At 37.8% G+C, this 14,126-nt stretch overlaps 1 protein-coding gene across 2 annotated transcripts in view; it reads left to right on the forward strand.

Annotated features, from left to right (window-relative positions):
* The window catches only part of TRIM37 (tripartite motif containing 37), a 127,149-nt gene that overhangs the window by 80,099 nt on the left and 32,924 nt on the right, over positions 1 to 14,126 (forward strand). Inside the window, exons 17-18 of one of the 2 annotated variants that reach the window (XM_045525642.1) lie at positions 2,813 to 2,898; positions 9,323 to 9,517. In XM_045525642.1, the coding sequence (XP_045381598.1) occupies positions 2,813 to 2,898; positions 9,323 to 9,517 (281 nt within the window). The remainder of the gene's footprint in view (positions 1 to 2,812; positions 2,899 to 9,322; positions 9,518 to 14,126) is intronic. The other variant, XM_045525643.1, reaches the window with a different exon arrangement.

A 14,126-nucleotide genomic window follows, 5' to 3' on the forward strand; every position in this document is an offset into this window, starting at 1 on the left:
TGGTTTCAAACTCCTGGCCTCAAGCGATCCTTCCACCTTGGACTCCCAAACCTTTGGGATTCCAGGCGTGAGCCACCACTCCCAGCCAGCAATTTTTTTTTCCTTAATATTTTTCATCCTTAATTTTTTTGAATCCATGGATGCAGAACCCATAGATACAGAGGGCTGACTGTATTTTGTTGATGCTCTTAGTAAAGCTGTATGTTTCTCTGAGGCTTCGTTCTATAGCCTGCTTCTCCCCCCAGAAAAAATTTCTGAGCCACCATTTTGAAGCTGGAGTAGGGACTGAAGTGTGCTTCTCCCACGTTAGGAGCTGAGCTAAATGGGTGTTGGGGACTGTAGCCTTAACTCTTCTTAGCTTGCCTTTTCAGGCCTAGGACCTCCACCTTATGAATAAGCTGGAGCAGGGGTGATCTGGGCCCCAGTATTCTCATCATGCGACACCCAAGTAGACTCTATTGAGTGGGGTCTGGGCAGAAGAAGCGAGCTCCCACCTTGTGGCCACATGTGCCTGGACCTTAGCATCAGCAACAGGTAGCTGGGGACAGAAAGAGAAATGGTGATGTCTTGCTCCTCCCAGAAATATAGCCCTTCTTTCAGGAGCTACTGGAAATGGGAGGCCTACTTTCTTGGGTGCATCAGTCTGGAGTGGGATTTCTGTATTAGTAGGGGAAGAGGAGTGGTTTTGGTTCAAATACTACAGGTATGCAATATTTTTACCATATTTGTACAGCTTTTCTTGAGTAAATATTTTTCATTTGCCATATGCCCTTTAGACTATTTCCAGAGTCTTCAAATGGTTTAGAAATAATTTTCACCAGTTTCACTAGAGCATAGTTCTGCAAAGCTCCTCATACTGTCAAGCTGGGAACTGATCTTGAGATTTCTTTGAATATCCAAAACTAGCATTGATTTATACTGTTGCAAATAGTACTTTGTTGTTTAAAATAAAGTAATAGCGAGTGTTTTTTAGTATGGGAGACTTCGTGAGGTCTGCTAGGAAGCTGCATCCTCCTTTCTGAAATACTTTAAGAAAAGAATATTTAGTCATATACAGTACTTTGGGCTTTTAAAAAAATATGTAGTGTTTTAAGCCTAGTTCACTACCATTAGGTTTCCAATTCTCTGAAGCTATAATCTCTTTTTACAATGGTTCTTTTTTTTTTTTTTTTAATTTCAGCATATTGTGGGGGTACAAAACTTTAGGTTACATATATTGCCCTTGCCCGCCCCCCCTCCCGCCCCCAAGTCAGAGCTTCAAACGTGTCCATCCCCTAGACAGTGCGCATCGCACTCATTATGTATGTGTACACCCATCCCTTCCCCCACCCACATCTGCCCGACACCCGATCAGTGTTATTATTAAATGTGCTCTTAGGTGATGATCAGTGAAACCAATTTGATGGTGAGTACATGTGGTGCTTATTTTTCCATTCTTGGGATACTTCACTTAGAATGGGTTCCAACTCTTTCCAGGAAAATACAAGAGGTGCTATATCACCATTGTTTCTTATAGCTGAGTAGTACTCCATGGTATACATATACCACATTTTATTAATCCACTCATGTATTGATAGGCACTTGGGTTGTTTCCACATCTTTGCAATTGTGAATTGTGCTGCTATAAATATTTGGGTGCAGATATCTTTGTTATAGAATGTCTTTTGTTCTTTTGGGTAGATGCCCAATAATGGGATTGCTGGATCAAATGGTAGGTCTACTTGTATATGTTTAAGGTATCTCCATATTGCTTTCTACAGAGTTTGCACTAGTTTGCAGTCCCACCAGCAGTGTATGAATGTTCCTGTCTCTCCGCATCCATGCCAACATTTGTTGTTATGGGACTTTTTGATAAAGGCCATTCTCACTGGAGTTAAGTGATATCTCATTGTGGTTTTGATTTGCATTTCCCTGATGATTAGAGATGTTGAGCATTTTTTCATATGTTTGTTGGCTATTCTTCTGTCTTCTTTTGAAAAATTTCTGTTCATGTCCTTTGCCCACTTTTTGATAGGGTTGTTTGATTTTTTCTTGCTGATTTTCCTGAGTTCTAAATAGATTCTAGTTATCAGATCCTTTATCGGATGTGTAGCATGCAAAAATATTTTCCCATTCTGTAGGTTGTCTATTTACTCTCGTGACAGTTTCTTTGGCTGTGTAGAAGCTTTTTAATTTAATCAGGTCCCATTTATTTATTTTTGTTGTTGCTGTGATTGTCTTTGGGGTCTTCTTCGTAAATTCTTTGCCTAGGCCAATGTCTATAAGAGTCTTTCCCACATTTTCTTCTAGAATTCTAATAGTTTCACTCCTAAGATTTAAGTCTGTTAGCCACTGTGATTTGATTTTTGTGAGAGGTGAAAGGTGTGGGTCCTGTTTCAGTCTTCTACATGTGGCTATCCAGTTTTCCCAGCACCACTTATTGAATAAGGATTCTTTTCCCCAGAGTATGTTTTTGTCTGCTTTGTCAAAGATTAGATGGCTATATGAGGATGGTTTTATATCTGGATTCTCGATTCTGTTCCACTGGTCTGTGTCCCTGTTCTTGTGCCATACAATGGTTCTTAAGCCATTTTAAAATTTAAATGTTTTAAAAATTAAATGCCAATGGTATCTTGATAATTTTAAAAGGCTATTTGAATATTAACACTACTTATATTTGTGATATGACAAAAATCTTTCTAATCCTTTTTGTATTTAGAAATATTCTATCTTCACGGGAGAAAGCTATGCACTATTATAAAATTTGTTGAGTTGTGACAAATCATTAATTGTATTTTACTCTATGAGCATGATGAATTTTGTGTATATTTAGGTCTGGAGAAAATGATGTGGAATATAACAACATGGAATTGGAAGAGGGAGAACTCATGGAAGATGCAGCTGCTGCAGGACCTCCAGGTACAGAGGCCAAACCTACCCCCCACCCTACCCTAAGCCATTCTGTCTCTGCTTTTCTCTGACCATATCATATTGTAATAGGTGGTAGCCACTGCTGTCCATGGCTGATGGTGTTAGAAGTGTTCTGTCTTATAATAGTATGGATTTTAGTGTTTATTACTAATGATACTTAAAACAATAATAGCTAACATTTGCAAAATGTTCTTTTCATACCAGGCACTGTATGAAGTATTTTATGTGCACTTTATTTCATTTATTTATAAAATTTTATGAGACAGGTTCATTGATGCATACATAGAGAAATTCAGCAGCTTGCCAAGTTTTCACAATTTAATAAATGAAAGAGATTAATTGGATCCCCAGATTTCTCTGGGTCCAAAGTCCATATTTGATACTATTCTTTCTGATATACAAGTCTTATTTGCATATCTTGCTTGACTGTAGAATAATCTGAATAGAGTCATTGAATCTTGACTTACAAAGGATCTTTAGAGAGCTCACTTTATATCATCAAAATTCAGAGATTTAGATGCCTGATCACAGAGCTGGTTGTTGGTATAACCAGACTTAGAACTCCAGATCCTCTTGTTTTGGAACCCAGTTTTTCCCCCAAACCGTAGTGTTGCTCCTGAGATGAACTGACTTATATAGTGGGTGTTTGTTTTGTGTTCTTGGATCTGTTTAATTAAGTATGTGAATCTTGGTTAGAACAATTAAAAGCCAGCTTTATACTGCTTCTACTTTACCCATGTTGCTCTTAGTATGAACACTGGTGTGTTCTTTAACATGCTTCAAAAACTAAAGATCTCTTAAATACTAGTCCTTACCATTTCAATTTCCAGCCTAAGCCCTTCCTACACCTCAATTTAATATGGGTGATGTCATCCACACCTGTGTTTCAGTTACTATCTGTATGCTGATTAGTCTCCAAGTTCTCTCTCTAGCCATTATCTTTCCCAAGACTTCTAGATCCATAGAGCAGTCTCAGTGTGACTCAGCAGCACCTCCGAAACAGGAATCATTATCTCTCCATCTGCCAGCCTGCCTGTCAGCAGTAGCTGCTATCTTAGTGACTGATAGTGCTATAAATTCTTTACTTCTTCCTCTCACTCGAACTCTGCTTTAATGTATTACTAAGATCTGTTGGTACTACCTCCTAAATAGTGCATAAATTCATTTGTTACTCCCACTCCGTTGCCATTCCTAGTCCAGGTCTCTGTTTTTTACAGCAGTTTCTCATCTGGGTTCCTTGTATCTGTTATTTCTCTTCTCCATTATATTTCCCACAGCATGAATTCAGGATGAGGGTTTTTTTCCCCCCTCCTAATTAATATCTGATCATGTCAATTCTTTACTTAAAAACCGTTTATTGGATTTCATTCATTTATAGGATAAAATCCAAACTCGTTAATATGGCAGGCACACAAGTAGTTCATGTCCTGGTTTTTGCTTATTTCTTTAGCCTTACTTCTCTTATTCCTCTGTGTCATTCTTTAGTCAGGAGGAACTTCTTTCAGCCTCTCAAATGTGCCTTATTATCTCCCACCTTTTTGCTTCCCAACATATTCCTTCTACTTTCCCTCATCCTGGGCATAGTCAACTCCTATTCCTTCATTTTAGCTTACATTTCATTTCTTCCTGGAAGCCCTCCGTGACTGTTTACTTTGGGTGCCTTTTCCTGCTCTTTCAGATTAACCTATTAGGACATTTGTTAAACATTATAATTGCTTATTTAGCTGCTCATTTTTCTTGTTCATCTCTGAGCTCAGGCCAAGGTCGTGTGTGTCTTCCTCACATTTATAGTCCTAGCATTTAATGCAGTATAAAAAGGGGTCATTTACTATTTTCAGATAAATGTTGAGTAAGTATACTTTATTACTAATTGTTGGATGTAATTTTCAAAGTTTTAAAAAGTATGGAAAAATTCAGAGACTCTCTCTGTGCAAAATGGAAGATGAGTGTAGTGAGTCGAGGCAACGGACTGTTTTTCAGTCTTGTGTGTGTTTGGTTAGGCCTACTTTCCTCTCATAAACTGTGTGGTAGGGAAGTTGTCATATGTAACATTTTTACATATTCAGGGTAAACGGAGATTATATTTTTTTTAAATTCATCAAATATTTACTGAGCATTTAGTTTGAATTGAGCATTATTTTACTGTCTGTAGATACAGTGTTGAATAAAAAGATATCCCTATTCTTATGGAGCTTATGTTCTAATTCTAAATATTGTACTGTAATTCAGGTACTATATTCTAGGTATTGAGGATACAATAATAAAACAGTTTATTTTTATTATATGCTTTCGGAAATTTATATATTTGGCAAACATTTGTTGAATATCATGCCTATTTCAAGATTTCTGGAAAATATAACAAAAAAAGACTTACTCTTAAGTAATTTATAACCTAAAAGTAAATAGATATATGAACAATTAGACTGTGACAGTACACATATAGAAGAGTTCAATTATTTAGATACTCCCTCCTCTAGGAGATGGAAGGTAATTTTTCACCCCTTGAAAGTAGGCTACGCTTGATGACTTGCTTCCAAACAGGCTTTCAAATAGGACAGTGTCAAAGGGGAAAACATAACTTTATAGTAGAGAAACTTAGCAAACATTATCTACCCAGGTGATCAAATTTAGCATCATCTGATAAATCATGTACCCTTGGTATGATGTGTTGAGAATGGCACTTTATGGTGTCTTGCTCCTAAATTCCCATAAAAATAATCAAAACATAAGAAAAAAAAAATCACACAAACCCTAATTGAGGGACATTATACAAAATACCCGACTTGTGCTACTCAGAAACAAGGAAAATCTGAGAAACTGTCACAGACCAGAGTAGCCTAAAGAGACATAACCAGCTTAAGTGTAATTTAATATTCTGAGTGAGACTCTGGAACAGAAAAAGAACATTAGGAGAAAACTAATGAAATCTGAATAAGGTATAGAATTTAATTAATATTATATCAATATTGGTTCATTAGTTCTTATAAATATACCATAGTAATGAAAGATGTTAACAGTGGGAAACTGGGTGTTGGATGTACAGGAACTCTATATTATCTTTTCACCCTTTCTGTAAATCTAAAAACTATTCTAAAATAAAAAAATTTTTTTTAAAAAAAGGCAGTGAACAAAAGCTGGGTTAGGTGGGTAAGGTTAGGTAGAGTGTGGAAATGCTTTTTTGTTATATGCGTAACTCCTGACCTCAAGCATTCCTCCTGCCTCAGCCTCCCAGAGTGATAGGATTATAGGCGTGCGACATGGCACCCAGCCTGATGACTTTGTGTGAATATGCATTAGACTGTACATTTATGTTTGAGACACACTTAGTAATAATGACAATATTAGCTCAGAAAGAGGGAAACTAAAATAGATGTTAAAGCCTTTGATGACTGTGGGGGAATACAATAGTGGGTAGAAAGGTAGGAGCATGTGAAAGGAAAGTAGATAAAGATCATAAACCACAAAGGAAAGGAGTTTTTGTTCAGTGGTATGAATAATGGCCTGGAAAAGCAATGAGATAAAGGAGATTGCTAATACTGCTTTCTGTACTATAAGTACATTTAAAATGGGAGAATGAACAACTTCTATTTTAAAAGAAGAACCAGATATTAGGGCAGTAAATAACAAACACTATTATTCCTCAGAATCACCTGAGTAGCTTTTTGGGAAAAGTTCCTGGGTCCCACTTCAATATTCTCATTTGGTATATCTGGGATAGAGCTAGGAACCTGTAATTTCTTTTTTATTTTATTTAGTTTTTTTTTTTTTTTTGAGACAGAGTCTGGCTTTGTTGCCCGGGCTAGAGCGAGTGCCGTGGCATCAGCCTAGCTCACAGCAACCTCAAACTCCTGGGCTTAAGCGATCCTACTGCCTCAGCCTCCCGAGTAGCTGGGACTACAGGCATGCGCCACCATGCCCGGCTAATTTTTTCTCTATATATTTTTAGTTGTCCAGATAATTTTTATTTCTATTTTTAGTAGAGACGGGGTCTCGCTCAGGCTGGTCTCGAACTCCTGACCTCGAGCCATCCACCTGCCTTGGCCTCCCAGAGGGCTAGGATTATAGGCGTGAGCCACCGCGCCCGGCCAGAACCTGTAATTTTTAAAGTTCCTTCACCTCACTGATATTTAGCCTTATTTGGGAACTACTCAGTAAAAGAAAAGAAATCCAAAATAGTTTCAACATGAAGGGGGAATAATTTTCTGCTATTTATTAGGAATTGCAGTGGATACACAGGCTGGGAAGAAAAATTGGCAGTGAGATAATAATCCTTAAAAGAGGAGATAGAAGAATTGGGAGAAAGTGAGAACATGAGGATGTGGAAAACATAAATTACTAATTGGCTTGGAGGTTCTGAATAATGGAACTTTTCTCCTAAGTTATTTCCTGCTGGATCTCTGAAATACTCATGGGCAGTCAGAACCTGATTATTTTATATTATAAGACTTTCGTGCATATAGCCTCTTAAAAATGTGGTGTCTCTTTAGAATGTATTTAAATAGCTTTATTAAAGGACAGTTTTAAGCAACATTTCCATACCTGATATTTGCTAGGCCTTATACGAGGCACTACAGAAAAGTCACTTGTTTTCCTTGGCTTAATGAGCTTAGTCAAATACAGGTGGTACGGGCATGACATCTGCTCACTGATACCTGTAATATGCATCAGTCATTAACAAGTTCTGTCAGAAAACTTCACATTGTACTCCAGTATTTAATTAAGCTAGAAAAAGTCTACCAAACTGTAATGACCTGTACATTTTGCTGTGCAGAGACCTGAATGAGATTCCTATTAGGTCATTAAATATGAAATGTCTGATTTTGAATCAAAAGTTTATTATATCTCAAGAAGCAGTACAGTTAATCAAAGTATGCACCTAAACTATCAGCACAGTTTTGCTATCTTAACAGTAGGTAAGTGGCAATGAAATTGCAAAAGGCATTTTCCACAGCTTGTTGAGAACTGAATATTTTTCTTTGCAAGAAGTGGTCCAAAGCCTGGAAGAGGTGGTAGTCAAATGTTGCAAAGTCTGGTGAATACAGTAGATGACAGAGAGTTTCCAAGTCCACCTTCTGCAGTTTGAGCAGCTTTGTTTGTGCAACATGTGGTTGAGCGTTGTCGTGCAAGAGGATTGGCCTGTCTCTATTGACCAATCTCAGCTGCTTAATTGCAAGCATCCTCATCATTTCGTCCAATTGGTTGCAGTAGAAATCGACCAGGTTTCATGAAGCTGTAGTGGGTAATACCAGCACTGGACCATGGAACAGACACTATTAGCTTTGATGATTATTCGGTTTTGGATTGTGTTTCAGCACTTCATCTTTATCCAGCCATTGTGCTGAATGCTTGTGATTATCAAAAACAATCCATTTTTCATCACACATAACAATATGATGTGGAAGCAGTTCGCCTTTATGTCATGACTGCAAAGAAGGGCAAGCTTTGAGACAATTTCTATTCTGACACTTGAATTTATGTGGTACCCTTCTATCCAGCTTCTTTACCTTGCCGATTTGTTTCAAATGATCCAATGTTGTTGGAATAGTAACATCAAACCTTGCTGCTAATTCACATATAAATTGAGATGGATTTGCTTCTACTACAGCTTTCAGCTCATCATTATCCACTTTGGTCTCAGGTCACCCACATGGCTCATTTTCAAGATTAAAATCACCACAACATAACTTCTCAAACCATTGATGTTATGCATTCATTAGCCACATCCTTCCCAAAACTTTGTTGATATTTTGAGCTGTCTGCACTGTACTGGCTCCACAACGGAACTCAAACTTGAAAATAACACAAATTTTTCACTTATCCATGGTTTCACAAAAATTGCTCTAAAAAAAAAAGTGAAAGGTAATCACAAGTCAAACCATGCATTTGAAAGTTTGAGGATGTACCTTCATAATAAAAATAAAACAAGAAGTGTCAGAGTGAAATGTAGAGATCTCAACTGTCAAACTTAGTACTTAAGGAAATTGGACAAATCATACTTAATAACCTAATACTTCGGTGTCTAGTTATTTGGAATCTGTTAATTTGTGGGCATTTACCTTTCATCTAAGACCAGTGGGTCATGGGATATTAATTTCCTTTTCCTCACCCTCACCCCTCATCCCCCTAATTGTGCACATTGTACATGTCATCTTTTATTTCTAGGGCTCAGCATGGAGTTGATGCTTACTCCTGAATTCTAGATACTAATGAGGCCTTTGGTCAGTTACTGTGCTAGTATACATCTCTCTGACAGTCTGGTTTCTTCTTTGTGTTTCTCATCATGAACCTGAACTCCTAGGAGATAGGTCCATAAACAAGTATTCGAACAATGTTAGCCAGTTTTTTGAAGTATACTTAAATTTGTGCAAATATACATTATATGTACATTTTCTACACTCAATTCCTTTTGCAGGTAGTAGCCATGCCTATGTGGGTGCCAGTAGCAGAATGTCAAGAAGAACACATTTATGCTCTGCTGCTACCAGTAGTTTATTAGACATTGATCCATTAATTTTAATACATTTGTTGGACCTTAAGGACCGGAGCAGTATGGAAAATTTGTGGGGCTTACAGCCTCGCCCACCTGCTTCACTTTTGCAGCCTACAGGTAAAATAACAATGATGATTTCCCTTTTTTCTGTGGATCTCTAAAAGAACTCTTTAATTTTGATTCCAGTATTTCAGGTAAGAGTTGGAACATGGTGTATTTCTGTAGCAAATTGATTTTTTATTATATGCCAGAAAAGTAACATTTATATGAAACAAATTAATTTTTTTGTTTTTCTTCAGTGATGTTTTCTGCAAAAACAAAGTAAAAATGCCTGTAAGATTTTTAATATGATTTGCTACTTAGAGTATGCCTAACTGACCGACTGATTCATGTGAAGTACAATTGTTCTCATTGTGAATGGACTTCGAGTGTTTCAGGCCTCATGAATTCCCTGACTTCCAAGTGGAACTGTGTATAAATTGAACGTAGAAAAAGATTTTACTTTTTACTCATGCTTCATCATTCAATAGATTAAAAATGTATTCCAATTGGCAGCAATGTTTTATGTGCAAAGGTTGTTTGTTAAAGTTAAATTACATTTGTTTAACTGTATCAAGATGGGGATTTGTGTCATCATAATTGGGCTTTTTGAAACTCTCAGGATGGAGTCATTTTGAACAGCTAAGGATTTACCTTTAAAAGCTACATTTTAGAGCCAGGTGTTGTGGCTCATGCCTGTAATTCCAGCACTTTCGGAGGCTGAGGCAGGAGGATCGCTTGAATCCAGGAGTTTGAGGTTGCAATGAGCTATGATGACTCCACTGTACTCTAGCCCAGGCAACAGAGTAAGACCATATCTATGCCCCCCCCAAAAAAGGTATTATAGATGAGACTCTTAATTCTAATTAGCCTTATGACTTAGGGCAGTAAGGAAGGCTTCTTATTTTGTAATGTAAGACCCCATAGCACCTTACACTTTCCTGTCTTTGTACTTATTACACAGTACTATTACAGCCGTGCCAGGTTCATTACCCACTGCTCAAAAGGAAGCCAATACGCTGAGACAACAGGGGGTTACAGTAGAGGAAGAGTTTAATATCACAGGCACAACACGAGGATATGGGAGGAAGTCTTCAAATCTGTCTTTCTGAAAGGGTTTTTAAAAATAGTTTGGCGAGGCAATTGGGTCTGCTGATTGTCTGCGTTTGGGGGTGGAACCATAGGAGGGTAGAAATCGTTGTCTTCTGTTTAGTCAGTTCCTTGGGTGGGAGGCGGGTCACGAGATGAGTTGAGTCAGTTCCTTGGTATGGGCCACTGGTCTGGGTGGGTCAGCCAATCCACTGGAATTCAGGGCCTGGAAGGTATCTTAAAAACTAGCCTTAGGTTTGACAAGGGTGATGTTATCTAATTCACAAAGTTAAGAATCTTTATGACTTATATGTGACTTATGAGTAACAATTATAGGAAAGCAAACTAGAGACAATGGCTAGTTATATATATATATTTTAAAGTATTTACTATTTTTAAACTATAAACCTTTGCACAGTTCAGGCCTCTACCAGTTCCCACCTTGTGGCCCTTTATTAATTTTGTAAAGGGCAGTTTCAGTATTGAAACTGATTATTTTTTATTTTTCCCAGCTGGACTGGGAGCTTTGTGATGGTAAAGGCAGGATGTTTTTCTTGTTTACTGTTGTATCCCCTGCCCAACACAGTGCTTAGTATTTAAAACAGGCTTAGTAAATGTTTATTGACTGATTGTCAGATGATGAGGGTTTATTTAATTCTTTTTGCATTTTTCCATTTGGGATTTTTACTCCTCCTTTGCCATTCTTGTCAGTTTCTGATAATAATAAACTGAAATGTGTAGGTTAATAGAGATACTCATATTTAAGTCCATGGACATGTGGAGTGGGAAGTGGGAGTCACAAAGATTGTTTTAGCAAACATATTAAGTATTTTTGTGCTTGGCCTAGAATACAAAGATCACTTAAGATCTGATTTCCACCCTGAAGTTGTTCATAGTCTACGTGTTTGTCTTCCATATTGTAATGTAAGTGCTTTGGTAGAAATATAATCTGTATATTATACAAATTTAGATAAGAATTGATTTGTGAGGAGGGGGATGTTGACAGTACAGATGCCTAAAAGAGGGGCATTTAAGGTTATATCTGATGAGTTTGGGTTGGCAGAGAAAGAAATGGAAAGGGAATAGTATATGTGAAAAGAATGGAAGCATGATAGAGCAAGGCCCATGTATTAGAAAGAGTTGTAAGTAATTCCAAAAGATTAGGGTATATTTGGAATGGAGGTAGAAGATATAAAACTGCTGAGAAATAAGGTAGAATCAGATAATGAAGGGCCTTTGTGCCTTGCTGGTACTTTCCTATAGAATGTTATGTGGGATTCTAAGCAGGAAAGTAGTGTCTTTTAAGAGTTGGGGGTCTACTAGCTCCAGCTCAGGCTTTTGAGTGCAGTGGTATAATCTTAGCTCACTGCAGCCTGGAACTCCTGGGCTCAAGTCAGCTTTCTAGCTCACTGTGGTCAGCTAGGACTATGGGCGATATGTACCACCGTGCCTGGCCAAATTTTTAATTCTCTGTAGAGATGAGGTCTCACTGTGTTACCCAGGCTGGTCTTTAACTTCTGGCCTCAAGTGATCCTCCTGCCTTGGCCTCCCAAAGTGCTAGGATTACACGGGGGGAGTCACAGTGCCTGGCCTAATGATGGATTTTGGAAAACTGCAGAGTGTTTTCACAAACATTGAATTTTCTGAGCCTCACAACAACCCTGTTGTGTGTATATTATCTTCATTGTACAAATAAACATACAGACTCAGAGAAGTTAATGGACTAAGAAAGTTACCGTGTCTAAATGGTGGACCTGAGACCAGATTCCAACTTTCTGAAATCTCTGGTCATGTTCTGTTATGAATGCTTTTAACTGCAAGTAACAAAATGCTTCTAACTGGTGGCTTAAATAATAAAGGCACTTAATTATGCATACTAAGAAATCTGAAGGTAGGTGATTCTAGGATCATCAGGTACTTAGAGGCAGAGCACAAGATGATCTTCCTGTGATACTTTTGCCTCTTCTCTTACTGTAATAAGATAGCTGCCGCAGCACCAGGCATCATGTATTCACAGGAATGTGTCACTAGCAAGAAGAAAAAACTAGGCAGCAAAGAGACCTTATTCCCATTACCCTGAAGTTATTAATATCAAGATTACTGACTCTGGAGGCAGACTCTTTGGTTTGAATTCAAGGTCCTTTACTTTCTAGCTATGTTACCTTGAGTATGTTATGCAACCTCTTAGTGTCTTATTTATAAAATGGAGTTAATAATAGTACTTTCACAGACTTAAGAAAAAAAAATAATAGTCCTTACTTCATAGGATTGATATGAGATTAAATGGCTTAATATTTTTGCCCAACACACAGCAAGTTCTTTATAGTTGTTTGTTAAATAAATAAACACAAGGAAATCTCCCTGTCAGGGTAGAAAATCTTTCCCAAAAGTGCCCCAGTAGTCTCTTGGCCAGAACTGGGTCTAGTGCTCATTCTAAACATTGTCAAAAAGGAATGAAATGAGACTAGTCATGGACCCAAGTATGCCCTGGGGCTCAAGGAGGGACCTGATCTCCCTGAGCACATTGCTGCCCACTTGGTTGATACCTGAACACAATCTGGGTCTTTTTGGCAAGATATAGAAGTAGGGGAATGGCTGTTGGGCAGACCCCAATGTCTACCTTTTACTGTACTTCCTCTTGTGTGGCAGTGGATGGTTGTAATGTTTAAGAAGGTTCGGCTATCATGTCTGCTGAAAAAGGATTTGTTCATTGTCTAGTTACAGTGCCTCTTGGTCCCTGGTTTTGTTGTTTTTTTTTTTTAATTTGGCTTGGTTTCTTTTTGCTCTGAGTCAGTCATAATGTTCTTCGATTTCCAAAGTATCTGCCTCTTTTTACCTTCCTGCAATAGAACAGAAGTGTGTATTTCCCTTACTTGTGCTTTTTTAAATATTTAGGTAGGGGAAGAAGAAATTAAAAACAACTTTAACTACTTCTCTGGGAAGAGAGAAAACTCACCTTTTAGTGGATGAAAAAATTCAGTCACTGGATACTATTTTATGATGTTCTATTGTGCTTAATAGATGTATCCAATAAAGCGACTTTTTGAATTTAGTTAGAATATATATTTTTAATATAACATATATAGCAGATTTGGCAAAGTATTTAGCTTTTGAGTTTTTCATGTTTTCAATTATGGACATAAAAGCTCAGTGTAGAAAATTTGAGAAAAGTGGAAAAGTATAAAGAAGAAAGCACAAAGCAGTAGAGCATCTTTTTTTTTTTTTTTTGACACAGAGTTTCACTCTGTTGCCCGGGCTAGAGGGAGTGGCGTGGCATCATCCTAGCTCACAGCAACCTCAAACTCCTGGACTCAAGCAATCCTCCTGCCTCAGCCTCCCGAGTAGCTGGGACTACAGGCATGCGCCACCATGCCCAGCTAATTTTTTCTATGTATATTTTTAGCTGTCCATATAATTTCTTTCTGTTTTTAGTAGAGACAGGGTCTGGCTCTTGCTCAGGCTGGTCTCGAACTCCTGAGCTCAAACAATCCTCCCGCCTCGGGCTCCCAGAGTGCTAGGATTACAGACGTGAGCCAGCGTGCCCGGCCAGTAGAGCATCTTTTAAATTTTTAGAGCTAAATATATAATTCAGATTTGA

Source organism: Lemur catta, chromosome 15 (assembly GCF_020740605.2).
Source record: "Lemur catta isolate mLemCat1 chromosome 15, mLemCat1.pri, whole genome shotgun sequence".
NCBI classification, from domain to species: domain Eukaryota; kingdom Metazoa; phylum Chordata; class Mammalia; order Primates; family Lemuridae; genus Lemur; species Lemur catta.